The sequence below is a fragment of the Monodelphis domestica genome, chromosome 4 (assembly GCF_027887165.1).
Source record: "Monodelphis domestica isolate mMonDom1 chromosome 4, mMonDom1.pri, whole genome shotgun sequence".
Taxonomy (NCBI): domain Eukaryota; kingdom Metazoa; phylum Chordata; class Mammalia; order Didelphimorphia; family Didelphidae; genus Monodelphis; species Monodelphis domestica.
Window position 1 is genome coordinate 426,191,842 of NC_077230.1, and position 22,444 is coordinate 426,214,285.

General features: G+C 39.4%; 1 protein-coding gene across 1 annotated transcript in view; it reads right to left on the minus strand.

The window, feature by feature from the left end:
* The window catches only part of LOC103100369 (hemicentin-1-like), a 228,503-nt gene that overhangs the window by 39,308 nt on the left and 166,751 nt on the right, over positions 1 to 22,444 (minus strand). Inside the window, exon 12 of the mRNA XM_056826224.1 lies at positions 21,531 to 21,782. Coding sequence (XP_056682202.1) covers positions 21,531 to 21,782 — 252 coding nt within the window. The remainder of the gene's footprint in view (positions 1 to 21,530; positions 21,783 to 22,444) is intronic.

Genomic DNA, 22,444 nt, shown 5'->3' on the forward strand with positions numbered 1-22,444 from the left:
CTCCAGAGCATCATCCCTCTCCCTCAGAACTCAGACCCCGCTCTCTTTAAGCCAAAAATCTAAGTTCCCTCACCTCAGTTCTCCCATCGACCAATCACTGTCGATCTCTCCCCTCTGCCAATGGTGGCTCTAGCTTAACCCAGGACTGCCCAGAGGTCTGTCTCCTTTGTACATGTCTGTTGAAGGTTATATTCTCAAATAATTAAATCTTGATCTTTGCTGCAGCCCTTCCTAAATCCTGTTACTCTGAGTAGGGTGGAGATTGTAGTTTCTAAGACCTGGTTCTGTCATTCCAAGTATCTCTATTGTATCAATTCTAAAATCAATCATGACTCAAAGAATTTCCTGTTCTATGCTTAAACATAGGTCAAAGCCCTTTCCATTGTTTTACAAAAGGTTTCTGTCCTAAAGTAGTCTTAAGTAGGGAGGAGAAGGATCCTCCCATGCCAAGGAGTTTCATATTCCAATAGAGTTCTTAATATCAGTAGGAAATTTGTTCAAGTATGAAATTTCCCAATGGGGAAATTTCCAACATTCATAAGTCTAAGAAATTTTAAGGTTTACAATACCCCCTGATGATCATGGGAGACCAGTCTTCCCATTGATCAAACAACATAATCAATTTTGTAATTCTGAATTCAATTCTAACTATAGATATACACAATATTCAATTTTTTAAAGAGAATTAGAATAGTGAGAGAGAAAATAGAAAAGAAAAGAAAGCAAAACCAATGTTTTGCTAGGCGCATTGACAGAAAGCCAAATTAGGTGCAGTCCCGTTTGGCATAAATGTGTACAATTACAATAAATGTTCAATCAAAAGTTCAGTCCAATCAATCATATCCAAAGTTCATTCTTGATCTTCTTGATTAAGTGTAGGTTTTCGGCAACTTTCTGCAACAGTTCATTCTCTGGATATAAAAGTTTCAAGCTTATTTCTTGAAGATCTTTTCTCGAACAAAATCAAATCTTGAATTTTTACAAAAGTACAATCTTAAACAAAATTCAAAATTCTTGTATTTTTATAAAAATGCAATCTTAAACAAAAAATTCAAAAATTCATAGAATTTAAATTAAAATACAATCCCCCCCTGAAGTAAGTATTAAAAAATATCAAGTTTAGCTCAGAATGCAATGTTCAGTTATGGGGGTGTATGTGTCAATTATCAAAAGAATAGAAAAATAATCAAAAACATAAGAAAAATTCAAAATATGCCTTGTATAGGTCCAGTTTAAAGTATTTTCTATCCCACAAGTATGTAGGACAGAATGCAGTAATATTTCACTTAGTCATTTGTAGCCAAGACTACAGGAAGTTGCCATAATATACGAAGAAAAGAATTAGAATTCTATTTTGATGGGGAAATGTCATTCCCTCGTCTGATTTTTTTTTTGAAGTTCAGAGAAACACTGGATTCTTCTTCAATCTGCCAGTGGGATCAGTGGAAGGCACATTGCACAGAGAAGGTGTCATCCTCTGAGAACCCTCCCACTTGGGGAATGTCAAGACTCTCAAGGCTGCAAGACTACATCGAGTATAACTGATATCTGAAGCCTAGATGTCCTCTAAGCTTCTCCCTGGCCAGTGGCCTTCCACCCTATTCCTGATGACCTTCAGTAACAGAGAGCTCACTACTCTTGAGAGAGCCCACTCAACACTTGAATAATTCTTGGTTTCCAAAGGAGGTAGTCAATCAATCATGTTTGCCTCAGTTTTATCATCTGTAAAATAAGCTGGAGAAGGGAAACCACTTCAATACTTTTATCAAGAAAGACCAAATAGAGGGGCAGCTGGGTAGCTCAGTGGATTGAGAGCCCAGCCCTAGAGAAGGGAGGTCCTAGGTTCAAATCTGGCCTCAGATACTTCCCAGATGTGTGACCCTGGGCAAGCCACTTAACCCCTATTGCCTAGCCCTTATCACTCTTCTGCCTTGGAGCCAATACACAGTATTGACTCCAAGATGGAAGGTAAGGGTTTTTTTTTTAAAAAGAAACACCAAATAGGGTCATGAAGACATAGCCATGTCTGAAATAACTGAACAACAAGTTTTCCTTTTCTGAAAGGAAAATTTTGTGATTCTGAACCATACTGTCTGTCTTAGTCATCTTCTCCCTTTGGCTCCTCTTTGTTTGGGACATAATCCTTGTATTAGAGAGTTGGTTTGGGTATAATGGAGGAAAAGTAGATGATAAATATGCAGAAGGTAGAAGGGGGGTGAGATGGATTCCCCCCTTCAGTCTTCCTCAAACATGTCTCCCCACTAACCCTTCCTTTTCTCTCTACTAATAACCGATTTTGATGGGTAAACTTCTTCCCTTGGGGAAATAGAGAGATCAGCTCTCTCCCTCTTCCCATATAACAAGGAAGTCAGTTTAGGATAACTGACAACTTCATTCTTACAAATTGTGGTTAGGGGTAAGATAAGCAAGATGTGTGAAGGCTGAATTTTATAGGAAAGAGAGTAAAGGAAGTCCCTGCCTGTCTAAAATATCTTTTTTCCTCCCTCCAAAGTTGAGAGACTCAAGCTTGCCAGCCTGGTCTCTAAGAGGTTCAGGGTTTGTGACCCCTGGTCTATCACAGCAGCGCCATTGTCCAGACCCAGGGTGTCACAGGAGCTGTGTGAGATCTTCTTATGGTGTTCTTATTCTTTTCAGGTTCTGCCACAATTCTTGGTATCTTTGGGGGAGATGGTGATTGGATTCATTGAGGGATTTAATATGGCCAGGAGCCAAATATATGATCATCCTGTCACCCTTGCTGTCTCAAGATAGAGATTAACTGTCTCCCACCTGGAATTTCTCTTCCCTCAAGGTTCCAAGTCACCGCAACCATCCTCCACTGTGGATGCAAACCTTTGCCTGCCTCCAGGCTCTGCCCTTCAGAGTCTCTGGATCATTCCTCTATCACAACTCCTCCATTTTGTCTTTTAACATGGAATCCACCTGATCCCACACTACTTAATTACCTTAAATTATTCCTAATGTAATTTATCTATTCTATTTACTACTCCCCCCTCCCAAAATAACAAATCTTATCTAGATCTACCTGTCTCCTACACTAAGGTCCTACCTTATGCTAAAGACTGAGTTGTGGGAAGGAGGGTTGGGGTAACATATGTTATAAGGGTTCATGCAATGTAACAATTCCATCAGTTAGCTAAGTTGTAACTATAAATACAGTGCTTATTCCTATTTCAACCAATATAACATTTAACTATTGGGTAAAAATAAACAGTCTTATGCCATATATATAATGCTTATTAAAATGTAACAATTTTATCATATCTAGATATATGCTCTCCTCTATCTTTTACAGTATAGTATGTTCTGTCTCTGTGCTAACTATCTAGTTACAGAAGTCCCTTTTCCTCCCTAAAAACTACTCTGTCCCTGTCTGTTAGGAGTTAATGTGTTAATTACTTTTCTTACTTTAAGTTAGTAGATTACATTGTTAGTCTTTACGTATGTACCCATATGATTTCTCTACAAATATTACATGTGATACAACATATATGTGTGTATGTATACTTATACTTAAACATATACTCCCGTTTGAAGTCATTCAGACAGGAAAGTCTTTTCCTTCCTATCTGCAAGAGTTCTACCAGAAAGTTATTTACAAATGTTCAATTTTGTGGGCTGCCCTTATTTAAGAATCAACCCCTAAGGTCAGTGTGAATTCATGGTTTGTGTGCTAAATATGTGGTGATGAATGCATATACTCACATTATCCCCTGGATTTCTAATTCTTGTGTTGCCTGATGGATTGATCACCTTCTTTCTTCTTATGCAGATTTGTAAGTGCATGTGGATGTAATTCCCTAAATGTGATGTTAATGTGTACAGTGATTCAATCTTACATGTCCCTTTAATGGAAGTTCATTTCCTACAATGTCCTTGATTTAAAGTTCTTCCCGGTTGTCCAGTTGTGTCTCTGCCAGCCTCTGGTGTTGATTGAAGTTAACACAGGTCTAGATGTCTTTGTCTTTACTTGACTGTTGTCTCACCTTCATCATCGATCTCTGGATCTCTGTCATCTGGTTACCGGAACATACAGGATCATTTGTGTGTAAGATTGTTTTGCCATGGTGCGTGTGTGTCAGAGTGATTTTTGTATTGGGTGAGTTCAAGTGAGATTTTTTTGTGAACATTGTATGTATCTTCCTCTGTGTGTGTGTGGGAGAGAAGTTCTTATCATGAAGTGCTTTCTGCAGAGGTTTGTTTTTTGTTTTTTTTTTTTACTTGATGGAGAGGTTTACTTATATAATGGATCATTCTAATTCACATTCTTCATATTCCCGGGCATCTTATGTCAGAGTATGGGCTAGTTGATCATATTTTAAAAGTGATTTCTGTTGTGCTTGGGGCATTTGGATCTATATTTCTTCTAGGGCTTTTTCTGTACTGTTTTCAGGCATTACATTTTGGGCATAATGGTGTTTTACATGGGACGCATGAAACCATGCATCTTTCCCCATTATCATGATGGATGTAGGAGTAGTGAGGGCTACTTCGAAGGGACCATTCCACCTGGGTTCTGTAGGTTTGTCTTTGGTGAAATTTTTCACATACATTTTGTCTCCTGGCTTGATGTTATTCCTTTGGCAAGTCTACTGCTTCTAAGAGTTGTGATATGAGATTTTCATATGCTATCTTTCTTTCAGCTGTTGAGACAAATCCCCTGTTCTTCCATGTTTGTTCATTAGCAAATAAAATTCCAAATGCATAAGCAGAATCTGTATATAGGTTAACACTTTTTCCTTTTGACAGCTCAAGTGCTTTTATAAGCCCTTTTAACTCCACGCCTTGAACGATGACATAACTTGGCAGTGAAGCATGCCAGAGTGTTTTGTCTAGTGTCATTACCATTGCCACAGTCACCCTCCTCCCTTTGACAAAATACAAAGAACCATCTGAAAATATCTGAAGTTTGGAATCATTGAGTGGTGTATCCCTCAGAGTTCTCTGGTTTTATGTACTGTCTCTACCATTTGGGCACAGTCATGTTAGGGGTTTTTCTCCCAATGGTAGCTCAAGGATTAATGTAGCTGGATTCAACGGTGCACATCTATATAAATCAAATTGACATTTGCCAGCAAAATGATTTCATACCGGGATATCCTTGATGATGTAAATGCTTGTCTGCTTTGGGACTTCAACAGTATTTCTAGCTAGTGTGCAGAGTAAACATGTAGCTTGTACCCCAGCACTAATTCATTAGCTTTTTTTAACCAAGAAGGCGGGAGTGGCAATGCTATGCAAACAATGAACCATGCCTCTTGTGACATGATCTAATATTGTGCTGTAATATACAATAAGTCTTTAATTCAACCCTAGATATTGCGTTAACACTCCAGAAGCTATTCCTTGTGCCTCATGGACATACAAATGAAAATCTTTGTGAAATTTGATACTATAGGTACTGTGGTAAACATAACAACCTCTTAGACCCAGATACCTTTGGATACATCCTTTCTCTAGAACACTCTCCCTCAAGTATATGTAGTTTTCATGGCAATGGTTCAGACATTAAATTGCATTAAGGTTGGAGCTGATATCATCATGCAGAAGAAAGCTGTTAAAACAAGGTCCTTGACAACATATTGGAGGCATTATTTAAACTGATACCCATTATAACTAAAATTTGTCAGGAATATATGATTAAAAAACAAGAAAACATGGAGGGGGGGGCAGGGACTGAATCATTTTTCTGTATCTCTACTCCAAAGCCTAGGTACCTTCTACTGAGCAAGTGGGTGATAAATATTGTGGGATAGAGGTGAAAGACCTGTGGGTCCCAGGTCAGTTAGATGAGCACCCTTTTAATGAATGAATGAATGTACCTGTGGACTGATAAGAAGAGGATCAGTGATGTGGGAGGTGGGGAATGGGGGAGGCTTGGTGTTAGTCCAGTGCTACATAGCCTCAGTTTCCTTACCGTTTAAATGAAGATAATGCTTGTGCATTGGAACTCAATGAGATACTATATTGCTTAGTAGACTTTAAAGTGCTGGTTATCTGGAAACTCTTATAATTAGTATCATCTAATTTCTCTGTGCCTAGAAGATTACTCAGTTTGGGTCAATAGATTCCCTGGGAGGAAGGAATAAAGCTGACCTCATTAGGTGAGCCATCAAAGTGGGAATGACCTGGGGAAGCAGAGGGGCAGCAGTTAGAAACCAACAGGGGCAGAACCAAGATGGCAGCATAGTAACAGGAGCTTCTATGAATCTCCTTCCAACCAATCATTACAAAGACTGAGCAAAGCTACTACCTCACTGCGGAAAACTTTGAATTGGTGAAAAAGGGTTAAGTATTGCGGGAGGGAAGCAAGCTTATCCTTTGGGGGTTTTCCCAAACAGAGCCTGGTTTTTGGAATTGAGCTCTGAGTTCCTGACACTAAAACCAGGTGAAACCCAAATTTCCAGTTTCTAGCCCTTTAAAGAAGAGTATCTTGCTCCTGGGAGTCTGTTATTTTATTTTTCTTTTTTTAAGGCCCTTTCTGAGCCCCCACATGCCTTCAGCAATTAGCATTAGTGGGAGGTGGGGTATTGGGGAGAGCAGCAATAAGATCTCTAAAGCTGCTCCCTTAGCTCTGAGAAGCATTTCAGGGCCTAATAAGGGAAAAACCCAAGGAGGAGATCTTGCTTACAGCCTGCACTCTTCAGAGCAATACTTGGCAACTGAGGATGGTGCTGGAGAGAGTGGCCCACATTGTAAAAGTGCAGCTTCCCACCTATCTAAAACAGCACCAAGTCCCAGAGAGCATTACTGGCTTCACACAACTCACAGTTTCACAATGGCTTCATTTAGGACTTTTCCTGGGTGTATTTACACTGCTATGATGCCTCATGATTTGTTGATTCCTCCCCAAGTAAGAACAACAGAAAGATAGCTTGGTTAATCTCAAGAATCATTACAGCTCTCCGGTAATGTGGGGACTCACAGACAGTTTGAATTTACCTTCTAGGCAATCAAACTCAGAAAAGGTTCTCCATCACTGACCTAGGCCCTTGGAGTCTAACAATGCTTTCTAGTCCAGATCCTGCAGTTATCCATAGGGCAGGAGGTCAGAGACCCTTCTCTGGACCTTAATTTCCTATCTACACACCAGAGGACTACTGAAGTGAGTTCCAACTCTGAATTCTGTGGGATGGGTGAGCTTTCTCGATCCCTTCCTCCTCCTGTCTAGTCCAGCTTTATATTTTTTCTTTGGCCAGCTGAGAACATGGTAGTAAATAGCCTTACTCCGTTGCAGGAGAGATTTTGCAGCATCCTCTAAGGTCTAAGTGGTCTGGGCTGAGATGGGACCCAAGTGGGCCAACAGCCTAGCACTATCTCAGCAACAAAGTACCAGAGCCGGCAGAGGGCATCTGGTCCAAGAACCACAGCATGTCTGATCAGTGGTCATTCATCCTCTGCTTATCCATGACTGTCAGTTATGTGGCCTCTTTTCCCCTCTGGAGAGCTCTGCTTCTGAGGGCTCCCTTAGGCTGTGCTGACATTGTCTTCCCTCCAACCTGCCCCCTTCAGTCCTAGCTCTCCCCACTGGGGCCATATAAAGCAATGTTGACCTGCTTCCACCCAAGGGCCCTACAGGTTCTTCAGAATGGCTTCTCTCCTTTTCCATTTCAATCCTCCCTCTATCATGTCCTTCAGCAAAACTGTGGGTTGCCACAGAATACTTGAATGTTTCAATAGCTGTTTTTTGTAGGTTTTCCTCCCCCCCTCTATTCTCTGCCCTTCTGCCTTGCCCAAATGGACATAGTGAATGTGTGAGCCTGAAAAAAAATCTCATCTCCTTGTGGCCAAGCTTGGGGTGATGAGCCTCTGCTCACTTGGCAAAGGACATCCCTTTGATAATGAATACATGCTTCGAGCTCAGGGCCTGCCTGGCTCACTGCTGCAGGATTCTAAGCCCGGTATGATGGCAAGGTGTAAATGGATGACCCAAGACAGTTATTTGTGTGTCATCCTGGGGCTGAGTTTTGCATGGAGCTGCCTTGCCATACCCAGGATTAAATGCCTTTATTTTTATACCCATTTTCTTCATACACAGCTACATTAGTCAACATACCTGTTCAAATAAGGATAATTGGATAAGTGATACATCACCTTTTAACAAATTATTTGATTAACATCTTTAAATTATTCTATACCCTTTTTTATAACTATTGACTCTGACAGAATACACAAAGGTTTTTCACAAGATAAATTATTTCATCACAGTGGCTTAATTTTCTCATTAACCTGTGAGGAGTGTGAGCTTACAGAAAATCAAGGAAAATCTCTCATTTCCTTTAATAGAAATAGATAATCAGAAATTTTAGAGAAAATCAAAAATCAAGTGGATGGATCAAAGGGGTACTAATTGTTATTCAGAGTCTGTTGGGGAGTTATCTAAGAATTGTTTTGGTCAGTAAATCAAGTCACTGAGGCATGATGAGTCATGTGTACCTATGGGCCTCTCCTAACAAATGATTTATTTACTGGCTTAGGAGAATACGATTCAGAAAATGGAAGTAGGGGATTTGGGGGCACAGCTTTTGCTGGGAAGTATATATCTAAGGAAAAGTTAACACATGATAGCCTTTTGGGTTTGGTTTTGTGAGTCTGGTCTTTTGGTGGTATATATGGAAATAGCGTGCAAGTATTCTCCTTTTAAATCACTTTTTCTGAGACTAGGGAGAGTTCAATGATCATGTGAATTCTATTAGTAAGGGATGCTGATGAGAGAAGTCATACAGAGGGGGCTGAGTGCGCAATTCTATCCTACCAAGAAGCCACTTTGTGACCTTTTTAGCTTCCACGAGTGACCGTGTCAAGATATTGTGTCCTGATGGTTCCCAGCAGATAGACCAGCCTCCTGGGGTCTCTCTTGCCATAGCTTGTATATGAGAGCTCTGGGTTACCTACCTGGCTAATTGAGACATTTAAAGTCATCTTCATGGATGGAGGTTTCTCCAACTTTATCTAAACCTGCAGTGCCCAGAAGTGCAAATAGCATCAATTCCAGGGGTGGCCCAGCCTTCCTGGAGCACAGAAGGACCCCTACTTCCCTGACTCCAGAGAGCAGGTTAACTTCTAGTTTTTTTACATTGGATTTTAGCCAATTTATTCTTTGTTTGGAAACCTTTTGGCTAGGGTAACCTATTCCAATTTTGGACCACTGCAATTGGTGGGAAGTTTGCCATGACAATCATCTGAACTTTACAACACTTCAGCTGCGACTCACTACTCTATGTTCTTTCCTCTAGGGTCAAGGAGAACCAGCCAAATCCTTCTTCAGCTGGCAGTTGAACTTGCAAGCAGAGCCATGGATGCTTGGAATTGAAGAGACATTTGTGACCATCAAGTTCACTCTTTGTCCATATAAGAATCTTTAGGACATTTGATGTGACAGATGTTCATTTGGCCTCCACAGAAGAAGGGAAGAGGGAAGGAGAGAAAAGAAGTCTTTCAGGGCCCTCTATCTGTGCTAAGCATTTTAATTTATTTTTTATAGAAAAGATTTTATGTAATTAATTAATTTAGCATATTTGTTACATGATTCATGTTCTTTCCCTCCCCTCCTAATGCTCTCTCCCTGCCAAAACCAATGCCTAATTTATGCTAAGCATTTTACAGATAGAACAGCCTATAGATGGGAGGTTCTGAGTTCAAATCTATCCTCAGATGCTTCTAATTTGTATGACCTTGGGAAAGTCACTTAACCCCCATTGCACAGTATTGATTCTAAGGATTATATGTAAGGGATTAAAAAAGAAAGTTTGCATCATGTTTTATCCTGTTGCCAAATGATAATAAGTTGGTAGTCCTCTCAATCATCCCCAAAGTCTCTTTGTGCAATCTAGCATTGCATTAAAAGACTGTCTCCAATTTCCCCTTTTTTAAATCAAACATCCCTCATTACTTCAACTGTTTTTCTTTCTATGGCAGTGGTACCAGTCATTGCCCCATTAAGTCCAATGCTTTTTTTGTGATTTGGACTTTTTGTACTCAAGGATAGGACCTGATATCAATCCCCAACAACACTGATCTTATCACCTTCCATCTACTGTACCAGTTTCCTGAGCTTCTTCTGCATCCTATCTGCTTCTACCTTCTCTATCCACCCAATTTTTTCTTTCTCTCTCTGTTCTTTCAAGTTTCAAAATTATGTTTTCTGCCTGTCTATAGAATCAGTAGAACAATAGCGGTCACCATTTACCAAGCTCTTTACAGATATTATTTAATTTGATCCAAGTCCCTCATAGGAACATTGAACAGAATGAGTTCAAGAACAGAAACTTCAGAAGATTTGTCTGAACTGATGCAGAAGGAAGTGAGTAGAACTCGAAGGTAATTTATACAATAATGTGTAAAGATTAAAATTTAGGAATATGGGGAGACTGAGGCATCTGAGGCAGGTAGAAATTAGTTTCTCTCTGCAAGGAGTATTATATTTTTAAAGGTTTATTGAAGATTAAGGATTAAAGAAAATACAGGATAAGAGATACTTCCTACAAAAAGCTACAGATTTCCTATGAAATCAGCTGCCTCACCTCAGAAATGGGATGGATTCACATATTTTTTGAGTGTAGGAATTAGATTCCCTTAATATATTAATATTGCAACCTATGTGCTAATGTACCAGATTCATGGGTATATTAGTTCTTGATCATTGTATTTAATTGATACTCTACTAATTCTGACCACTCTCCAAATCTACAGTCCAAAAGTCAGAAGAATTCCTGGGTTGGCTGCCACAGGGTCCTAGTTCCCACTTTGTCAGACCAGATTCCATACCAGGTCACATGCTTAATTAAACTTCTCTTTGAACTTGTGGTTTTTAGTTAAGCCAATGTTAAATCTTATGCCATTTCACATGATCATTAGTTACCTCCTGATTACCATTCCTTGATCCTCCAATAAAAGATTGAGGACATATGTAGTTTACTCTCTCTACCACCATCAGAGGAGCACACAGGTTGGATCCCTTGCTCTTTAAGCCTTGTCTCTGAGTCTTTCTTCCTTTATAATATTCCCTCTTTCTCTATTTCCCCTTCACCCATTTTCCCTCAGTTTCTAACTCTCCTCAGGTGTCCACCCAATAATATATTAATTTATGTCTTCAGGCAGGGATAATCCATACTTGTCCCAAATATTATCTTTTTCATTATTTGGATGGAGGGAAGGGGGATAGAAAAATAGATTTTGGTTAATTGGAAAAAATTGAGAAAAAGCTCTTTTACATCGCAGGTGTCAAATACATAGCCTGCAACACTCTCAGGTGCAGTCTGAACCAGGTAATCAGGAAGGCAATTAGGAAATAGTTAACAAAAGAAAATACAGTAAAATACATAATTTAAATGTTAAATTAAACTGTGTGCTTTAGGCATCCTTATGTGAATATTTAGTCAAAGAAAAAGTCATCCCTCCTCTAAAGGATATGCTGTTGGTGTCTGACTTTCCCAAAGTCACTTCCCCATTTCACAATTCTATCTCTTCCCCCTGCTCTCCATTCAGAACATCCCCAGAGTCAGGGACAAGAAGTTGGGATACCCCTATGGTTTGTAACAATAAAGGTGCATGAAATAAAAGGAAACTAAAGTCAGAGATGATCTCTCTAAGGTCCTGCTGAACATTAATGTGATTATGGGAGTGGAGAATCTATCATCTGTACATAGAAGAGACAGAACAGTAAATTAATTGGGCAGCAGGGATTCTACTATGGACCCAGCCATGGGATGCTAAGAATCAGGTTTCATAGCAGATATGCTTCCATGTGACATTTTATGCCACAAAGAGGAAAAATATAGGTGCAATGTGAATCTCTGTGTGTAAAAGGAGACAAAATTTACACTGTCCTTTCTATCTCCTGGATTTCCCTGCCAAAGGGGAGCAAGACCAGTCCCATTGCATGACCATAGCTTATACTCCAACCAAGGCTAGAAACATTCTCTGGCTCCACAGCCCCAAGGGAAATGGCCTAAAGGAAAGAGTATGGGTCAGTCATAGAAGCTACAATCCTAGAAGTTGGGAGACAAAGAAGATTGTATGTCACTGGGACAGAAGAGAATTATAATATCTCAATAGCATTGATGATGGTGACAACTCACATGCTTTTTGTACTGTGAATTTTAAAACTACTCCATCCTACTCGGGCTATACTTTAGAAGATTTGATTTAGCTATTTCCCGATTTTTAACAATGGAGATACTTGGTCTAACATAATCAGGTCTTGGGAACTCTACATTGCTCTACCCTACTTAGTTTAACAAGGTCAGGAATGTCTGCACCCATACTCAAGGATTAAGTATCTAAGAAGATGACCTTCAACAGACATGTGCAAAAACAGCTGACAGACACCTGGGCTGTCCTAAATCAAGCTAAGCTATCATTGGTGCAGATGAGATGCAGGAAAGTGATATAAAACCATCTATATAGGTCACGTCACTTCTTCTCTTTGCTCTTTCCCCGGAGAGCCGACTCTGGCTGGCAGCTTGCTAAGCATTCTGACATCTTGGCATGGTGGCAGTTATTTGTCTGGGTTTTGGTGGTGAGTTTGCCCTTGAGCTGATTCATGTTCAGGCATCTTGGCTGAGCCCTCTTGGTGTTCAGGCTGATTCCTTCCTCCTTTACTCTCCAAACCCTTACCTTCCTAGGGCCTCTGGTCTTTCTCCTGGCACAAGTCAGGTGGGAGAAATTCTACAACCTTTCCTTCTTCCTTCTTCTTAACTTCTTTCCACTATATTAATTAAATCACCATAAATTTCCAGCTGACTTGGGTATTTTTAAATATATTTTTATATTTGGGATATCCATGGCGACCAAATAATTAATATAGTTTAGGTCACAAAGCTATAATTATCCTTTACAGTTTTGGCTGACCATGTCGGTTGTGACGAAATACCCTCAATCTTCTTAACTTTCCTAAACCTTTTCTCTACTGTGATTATGCCTAAGTTCAGCTTTTAATAGCTTATTTTGATCAGCTGTAGAGGTAAGTGAATTTGGATTTTTTTTGTTCCCTCTCTCCTTAAATTAGATAGAATATAGCTGTGTTTTTTTTTTCCTTTTTTATTTTTTAATCCAAAGTGGCAAGCCTGGGAAAGCTGTTTAGCTATGGATCCCCTTTCCCTCAGGGAACAACTGCCTAGATTACTCTTAATTAGGAGTGAAGATGATCTAAAGAGTGTTTTGGCATTGCCCTGCTCCCCATCTGTTTTGTGAATCCCACTAGGAAAGTAATTACCAAACATATATGTATATATATATATATATATATATATATATATATATATATATATATATATAAATGAATACTAGCTTCTTCAATATTTATATGGCATTTGAAGAATTAGGGACATCGAGGAATTCAGCATCCCTTCAATTTTTTATATTATTTGGTAATGTCATTTTTGTACTCCTCAGTACTGTGTTTAGAGATGCTAACATAAAAAATTATTTGAAGCTGAAATTCAGAAAAACATGCAAAATTCTGAAGCTAAAATATAAGAAATTATGCAAGTGTCTGAAGCTAAAATACAGAAAATTATAAAAAAAACATGCAAGAGAAAACACAGGAAGATATTTTTAAAAATTGAGGCTAAAATGCAGGAGAACATGAAACTCCAATTGGATAATCTAAAATGTTTCTTACAGGATCAATTAGCAAACATCCACCCCACCACAAACAGGTCTGGACATGACGACAGACCTGATTCTGAACCTCTAAATGAGGAAATTTCCTTCCCCGAAATAGAGATGGAAAACACCTTTCCTATAGCTCACTTAAGAGACTTGTTCTCTCATGGTCTGCAAATCTTGGCTGAACATTATCCCCAAGACCCTTCCCCTACAATCCCAGGTTCTCATGTTCCTCCTCCTACACAAAACCAAATTCCAGCCCAAAGGAAATCTCATCCTTCTAAAGAAACTCATCTTAGTCAAACTGACCCACAGGTACCAAATTCAATTAGAGGCCTGTTTCCTCTAAGAGAAGTACCTGAAATAGGATGGAATGGGGATGTGGTAACTTTAAGGCACAATATACCATTTACTCCCCAATAAATGAATGAATTTACATAAAATATCCCCACATATGAACAAAATCCCTTTCTAGTAACAAAAAAGATGACAGACATATTTTTTCAGTATAATCCATTTTACAAGGACATTGAAAACTTGCTACAGGCTTCTTTTAACTGAACGTGAGAAAAATAAAACAATTGTTCATGTCAACAAAACCTGGGGGTACAATGCAGCATATTGGCCATCTCAGGATCCCAAATGGGACTATAACGAGTCTGAGGATCTTTTACAACTACACTGTTGTATAGAGGTCATCTTAACAGAAATGATAGAGTATGCAGACAGTACAGATAAGTGGACAGAATTTGAAAAAAATTAAGAAAAAAAATAGGAAAAAAAAAAGAAAAAAAAACCCAGCTATATTCTATCTAAATTAAGGAGAGAGGAAACACCCTCCAGATTCATGGAGAGAATAATTGAGTTTGAGGTAGATACCTGGATTTTGACCTATCTAAAGAAAACTGCATAAGACAAGTTAGAAGGCACATTGTCAATAACTCTTGAAAAGTAATTAGGGATTATTTTAGAACACATTGCCCAAGATGGCCAGAGATGGAAATTGCGGAAAATAGCTCTATATATTTCAAAGGGAAACAAAGAAAAGGAGGAAGAAAATAATAATATCATGGAGGAAATAAGGAAAGAATTGAGATGTTTAAAAAATAAGAAGGCTAAAATGGAAAGTGGGCAAGATACTCAACCAATGACAGGTGCCCCTCTCCAGGAATCTAATTATCAATCTGTTACCTGCCAATTCTATGAGAAGGGCCACAAAATGATAGAGTGTAGAAATTTACTCAAGATTATCAGAAGAAATAATGCAGTTTAAGAACAACTACGAAGTGAAAATTATAGAAATAACTATAATAATGATAATGGAAACCACAGCTTTAGGAATGATAACTATAGGAATAGATATTGGGAAAATGATAACTCAAATCATATGACTCCACAACAATATGAATTAAGTGGTGCTTGTCCAAACAATACTTGAAGTGCTTATGCCCCTCGGGGGTTGCCCTTTATGGGGGTACCCAGGGAACTTCCCAAATACTATAAAGGTATCCAGGGTGGTGGGGCTGGGGCACAGGAATCAGAGGATATAACCTTTGATTTTCCAGACCCTGATTCATGACCTACTACCCACTGTCCCTATCCTGACCCTTATCATGTCCTACTACCCACTGTCCCTATTCACTGCCCCCCTATACTAATGAACCCCATGTTACCTTAAAGGTGGATAACACCTATTATGATTGTCTTTTAGACACTGGAGCTTCCAGGGATGTATTAAAGAGTATACCTGATTTACATTGTTATTCTGTTGGCTCAGAGAATTAATGGGAGTGTCAGGAATACCCCAAAGGGTTAAAAAACATTCCCCTAGAATGGTGTCTATAGGACCCCTAGAGGTACAACATTCCTTCTTTTTGATGCCTGACTCCCCTTTAGATTTGCTGGGGAGGGACCTTCTATGCAAACTCAGAGCCACAATAACTTGCTCCCCAGATGGTTCCTTATCATTGGAAGTACCTGAGGAATCTTTAAATTTACTCCCTGTAATTCTCTCAGAGAGTCAGGAGGAGAAAGAGTATCCCACCTTTGTAATACCTGCAGATATACCAGAGTCTCTTTGGGCCACATCTTCTTCCGATGTAGGCTTACTTCAGTCAGGTATTCCTGTGCAGATAAAAACTAAATCTAGGCCACCTCCTTCCATTCTTCAGTATCCCCTCTCAAAAGAGGCAATTGAGGGTTTTACCCCAGTAATTAACTCATTAATTCATCAGGCAATAATAATCCCTTGTAAATCTGAATACAACACACCCCATCCTGCCCATTAAAAAACCAAAAAGGATGCCCAATGGCAAGCACCTCTATAGATTCCTACAGGATGTGAGGGTCTGTGAACAACCACATTCTAAAGAGACACTCCAAAGTTTTTAACATACATATGATTTTTTTCTATTCCTAGCACAGCTACATCCTTTACCATAGTAGACTTGTGCTCAGCCTTCTTTTCCATACCCATACATGAGGACTCCAGGCATATCTTTGCCCTCACCTGGAATGGCTCTCAATATACCTGGAGTCATCTGCCATAGGGTTATGTGGAACACCCGAGTTTATTTGCACAAATTTTGAGCCAAGACACAGATAATATAACATTTAAAAATAGCAAATTAATCAAATACATAGATGATCTACTCTTGGCTTCAACAGACACAGAAGCATGTCAGGAAGATAGTAAACACCTTCTTTTGGAATTGCACAAAAGAGGACATGAGATCTCAAACGGTAAAGTTCAGTGGTGTCTCCCTAAAGTAGAATATTTGGGGTTCATCCTGACTGCGGGTGCCTGCTCAATTTCTCCCAAATGAATTGAGAGTATTCAAAATTTAAGCACTCCTACCACTAAGACACAGTTGAGAGCAATTTTAGGAGAAACAGGTTTTTGTAGACAATCAATTCCTCACCATGGGTAAATTACTAAACCCCTTATAGCACTAACAAGGGATGCAGTCCCTGAACCCCTCAAATTAGAGTGAGAAAACCTGTCAGCTCTATCAGAGCTAAAAGAGGTTATCCTGTCTTCCCCTGCTCTAGGCATCCCAAATTACAACAAGCCATTTACTTTGTATGTACATGAGTGAAGAGGGGTAGCTTCAGGTGTTTTCACTCAGACTTTGGGACCTTCTCAAGTGCCCAATTTCTTATCATTCTGTCAAATTGGACCCAGTAGCATCAGGAGCACTACCATGTCTTAGAGGAGTAGCTGCTACAGCCTTACTAGTGACAAAAACTGTTGATCTAGTATTGGAATGCCCATTAACAACTATGTTCCCACATGAGGTAGAAACATTGTTGCTAAAGCATAGAACACAGGCATTCTTGGATCAGCGAATTTCAAGGTATGAAATAACTTTGTTAAATAGAAAAAAAGGTTATCTTGAAATGCTGTACAACTCTTAACCTTGCCACCTTGCTTCCAGATTTACCAAGTTCAGGAGAACCATTACACAGTTGTGAAACATTAGTGTCCATGGCAGAAAAGCCTCGAGATAATCTCTTGGATACTCCCTTAGACAACCCAGATCTGGTCTTATTTACTGATGGTTACTCTTTTATGATGGATGGCATATGCTATACTAGAGCTGCTGTAGTCACAGAATTTGCCACTGAGTGATCAGCTTCACTGCCCTCTAAAATTAGCGCTCAAGGGGCAGAACTCATAGCTCTGAAGCACACTTGTATAATTGCCAAGGATAAAAAGGCAACAATTTATATGGATTCTAGCTATGCTTTTGGCATTTGTCACTCAGTTGGGATGCTATGGCTCCAGAGAGGATTTTTAACCTCAGCTGGAAATCTATAGCTAATGCAGAAATTATTAATGAAGTTCTTTCTGCTCTCCAGCTGCCTGAAGCTCTATCTGTAGTTCATTGCTCTGCCCATACAGGTGGCACTGACCTTGTCTCTAGGGGAAATGATTGAGCAGATGATGCGGCAAAGCTAGCCGTCATAGAAGGGCCTGAATTAATTTTAACATTAACAACCTCTGATGACTTAAGTTTATCACTTTCCTATAATGAAAAGGAATTGGAAAAATGGAAGAAAAATTTCAAAGCAAAACAGATTGAGTATTGGTGTCATCTGAAGGAAAAGCCCTGCTCCCTAGAAGTTTCTCTCACCAAATTTGCCAATCTATTCATAGAAATGGCCACTTTGGCACCCAGGGCATTGTGGACTCTGTTAAGAGAGTATGGATAATCCCTGGTATAACTACTATAGCCTCTAAAGTGTGTACAGCCTGCTCTACCTGTCAAGCATATAACCAACATGCATTTTGTTGCAAAGCCTTTGGTTGGCGTCCTCTGGCTTACACAGCTTTTGAGCACCTACAGATAGATTTCATAACAATAGTAAAGGCTGGACATTATAAATTTTGTCTAGTCATAGTAGATCACCTGACCAGATGGCCAGAAGCATTTCCTGCAACCTGAGACAGTGGTTTTTGTTGCTAAGGTGCTTTTAAAAGAAATTATTCCTCACTTTGGCCTGCCAGCACATATTGATTCAGATAGAGGATGTCATTTTATTGATTCTCTCCTAAATCAAATATATTCTTGCTTGGGAATAATCCCCAAATTCCATGTTCCATATCATCCCCAGAACTCAGGCCAAGTTGAAAGAATGAACAAAGAACTTAGGTCCATGATTAGCAAATTATGCACTTAAACACATTTAAATTGACTTGAAATTCTCCCTCTGGCCCTATTTTATCATAGAAGCAGGCCTAGAGGAGACGTACACATCTCATCATTTGAGATGCTTTTTGGACATCCACATATACAGGCTAAGCCTTTCTCCCCGGCATATACATCACTATTAGGGGGAGATACTACTATTGCTTCCTATATACAGGAATTACAGCACAAACTGCATGAACTCCATGAATCTAGAGCTGCAGTACAAGCCGGACCACTAGACTTTTCACTTCATGACCTGAACCTAGGAGACAAGGTTTATATTAAGAATTTCAAGCATACTGGAGCAATTCAGCCTTCCTGATAAGGGCCATTCCAAATATTGTTAACTATTCCAACATCTATAAAGATTGGAGAGAAGGCCTCTTAGATTCATTGTTCACATGTAGAGAAAGAATCTTCTGTTGAGACTGATTGACTGTATCCTATCACATGCATTGGAGATAATAATCCATTGACAAGTGGATACTGTTTTCAGGAACACATTGAATTCCTGATTTTCCCCCCTTATTTATATTATTGCTTTCCTTTTATTTTGATTACAATATTTGAATTTTTCCCCTTTTCTCATTTCTTGTACTTAAGGTACATACAATCAATATTAATTTTATTCTACAATAATATAAGTTTAATGCATATGTACATGTATACTTGCTATAATATTAATACATACCCAAACAGCTTTAGACTATGTGAACCTGCCACTTATTGATAATTGTTATGGGACTGTGATTAATGTTTGTGTCTGATTCTAGGAAACAGGATCAAAAAGGTGCACAGACTTAACCTGAATAGTGCCAAAAGAGCACACAGGTCGAAAGAAAGAAAGAAAGAAAGAAAGAAAGAAAGAAAGAAAGAAAGAAAGAAAGAAAGAAAGAAAGAAAGAAAGAAAGAAAGAAAGAAAGAAAGAAAGAAAGAAAGAAAGAAAGAAAGAAAGAAAGAAAGAAAGAAAGAAAGAAAGAAACCAATCCAGATAGGATTGATGAACTTCTAATCCAATGCAAAGGACTTGAACCTAGTGTGAGACTCAAGCTTGACATATGTTAAGATAGGCCTTCCTTCTATCCACACTCTTTGTGAAAATACTTACTGATAAGTGCCAAAGTTTGACAATCATCGTGGCTCCCTCTATTCCTGATAATGAAGGAAAAATCAGATGAGGGAATGACACTTCCCTATCAAAATATAATTCTAGTTACTTTTCTTCTTATAGTATGGCAACTTCCTGTAGTCTTGGCTACAAATGGGTAAGTGAAATATTACTGCACTCTGTCCTACAGACTTGTGGGATAGAAATTACTTTAAATTATACCTATACAAGGGCCTATTATTTTTTCCTTTGTATTTTTGTTTTTTTTTTTTCAATTCTTTTAATATTTGACTCATATACCCCCATAACTCAACCATGTATCCTGTGTTGAAGTGGATGTTTTTTAACACCCACTTCATGGGGGATTGTATTTCAATAAAAATCCAAGATTTTGAAAATGTTTTTTTCAAGAAAGATCTTCAAGGAAGATGCTTGCTAACTCCTAAATCCAGAGAATAAACTTTTGCATAAAGATGCCAGAAAACCTACACTACATCATAAAGATCAAGAATGAACTTTGGGTGTTGTTGATTGAACATTCATTGTAAATGTACACTTTTATGCCAAAGGGACTGCCCCTAATTTAGTTTTTTTTTTTCAATGTGCCTAGCAAAACATTGGTTTTGCTTTCTCTCTTTTCTATTCCTCCCTAACTATTGTAATTTCCTCTTAGAAATTGAATATTGTATACATCTGTAGTTGAAAGCTCTTTAGGACTACAAGATGATTATGTTAAATGATCAATGGGGAGACTAGTCTCCCAAATGATCATCAGAGGGGATTGTGAATTTTAAAACTACTCCACCCTACTCAGACTGTACTTTAGAAGATTTGATTTAACTATTTCCTGATTTTTAACAATGGAGATATTTGGTCTAACAGAATCAGATCTTGGGAACTCTATATTGCTCCACCCTACTTAGTTTAACAAGGTCAGGAATGTCTGCACTCATACTCAAGCATTAAGTATCTAAGAAGATGGCCTTCAATAGACATGTGCAGAAACATCTGACGGACCCTTGGGCTGTCCTAAATCAAGCTAAGCTATCATTGGTGCAGATGAGATGCAGGAAAATGACATAAAATCATCTATATAGGGCATGTCACTTCCTCTCTTTGCTCTCTTTCCCTGGAGAGGCGACTCTGGCTGGCAGTGTGCTAAGCATTCTGACATCTTGGCATGGTGGCAGTTATTTGTCTGGGTTTTGGTGGTGAGTTTGCCCTTGAGCTGATTCATGTTCAGGCATCTTGGCTGAGCCCTCTTTGAGTTCAGGCTGATTCCTTCCTCCTTTACTCTCCAAACCCTTACCTTCCTAGAGTCTCTGGTCTTCCTCCTGGCACAAGCCAGGTGGAAGAATGGGAGAAATCCTACAACCTTTCCTTCTTTTTTCTTCCTCCTCCTCCTACTCCACCTTCTCCTCCTCCTCCTCCTCCTTTTTTAAACCTTTACCTTCTGTCTTGGAATCAATACTGTGCATTGGCTCCAAGGCAGAAGCGTGGAGAGGGCTAGGCAATGGGGTCAAGTGACTTGCCCAGGGTCACACAGCTGGGAAGTGTCTGAGAGACCTGATTTGAACCTAGGACATCCTTTCTCTAGGTCTGGCTCTCAATCCACTGAGTCACCCAGCTGCCCCCATTCTTCCTTCTTCTTAATTTCTTTCCACTATATTAATTAAATAACCATAAATTTCCAGCTCACTTTGGTATTTTAATATATTTTTATATTTGATATATCCATGGCAACCAAATAATTAATATAGTTTAGGTCACAACGCTAAAATTATCCTTTACAGTACCTGCCATGTAAAAAAGACTTTCTCCACATAGAATCCTTTTATACACAGAGCAAAAGATTATTCATTTTCCCAGATGAAGAAACTGAGGCTGTGAAAGGAGCAGGCACACTTACTACATAGATAGTAGACAGAAAAGGAAGGATTCTATGCTAGTTTTGTGATTCTGAGCTCAGGGCTCTTTCTACCACAACACATTGTGCCATGCGACCAGGAGGGCAGAATGTCACTTATCTCTATTTCTCTCATGCCAAGGAAAGAAAGTGCCAAACAAAAGGTTGGGGGCCCAATTCGGCTACTCACCATAGATTATAACATTCTTGGTTGCGGAGCGTGTCAAGCCAGTCAATGAGTTGGCTGCATTACAGGTATAAGTTCCAGAAAGAGTCATGGATGCAATAAATGAAAATGTGGCTGAGTTGCTGACTGGTTGTCCATTGTGCAACCAAGTGAATTGGACTGGTGGATTAGAAACAGCAGAACAGCTCAAGGTAATATTTGCTCCAATAGGGTACTCATCTACTGAATGGGCAATCGTGGCAATATCTGGGCCATCTGAAGGAAAGAGAAGTTTTACATATTGAGATTATGGAAGAAAGAAGGGGCATCTTCTAGTCTGTAACATATCACCAGGGACTACTGTGTCTCCCTGATCCTCCATTGAGCTGGGAAATTCACAACTTGTCCTCTACTTTTCAAGTTTGGATCTGTACTTAGAAGACCTTAGAGCAGAAGTTCCCAAACTATGGCCCACAGGCCACATGTGGTCCCTGAGCCCATGTATCTAGCCCCCACCTCATTTGCATAAGGGGTGCCTCTTTCCTTGGTGTTTAGTAAAAGGAGCACTGTATGTGGAGGTGCTGCAAAGCGAGGCATCACTCATTTACAATAATACGTCGAGTGACAAAATCCTTTGCATGGCACCTTCAAGCCAGGTACCAAGCAAAGGATTATGTGACTGCACAATGGAAAACTTCAGCATGGTGATCAGTGATTTAGGAGAGGGGATTTCACACTGTGTATAATGCTGCCTGGTTAGGGATAGGGATTGGGTTAGGTTTTTATAGTCCGGCCCTCAACCAGTCTGAAGGACAGTGAAATGGCCCCCTGTGTAAAATGTTTGGGGACCTCTGCCTTGGGGCTTCCTCCAGTTCAGCACTATGACTGACCACCCTCCACCAGAAAGCATGACAAGGCCAATCTGGACTCGCTATAGA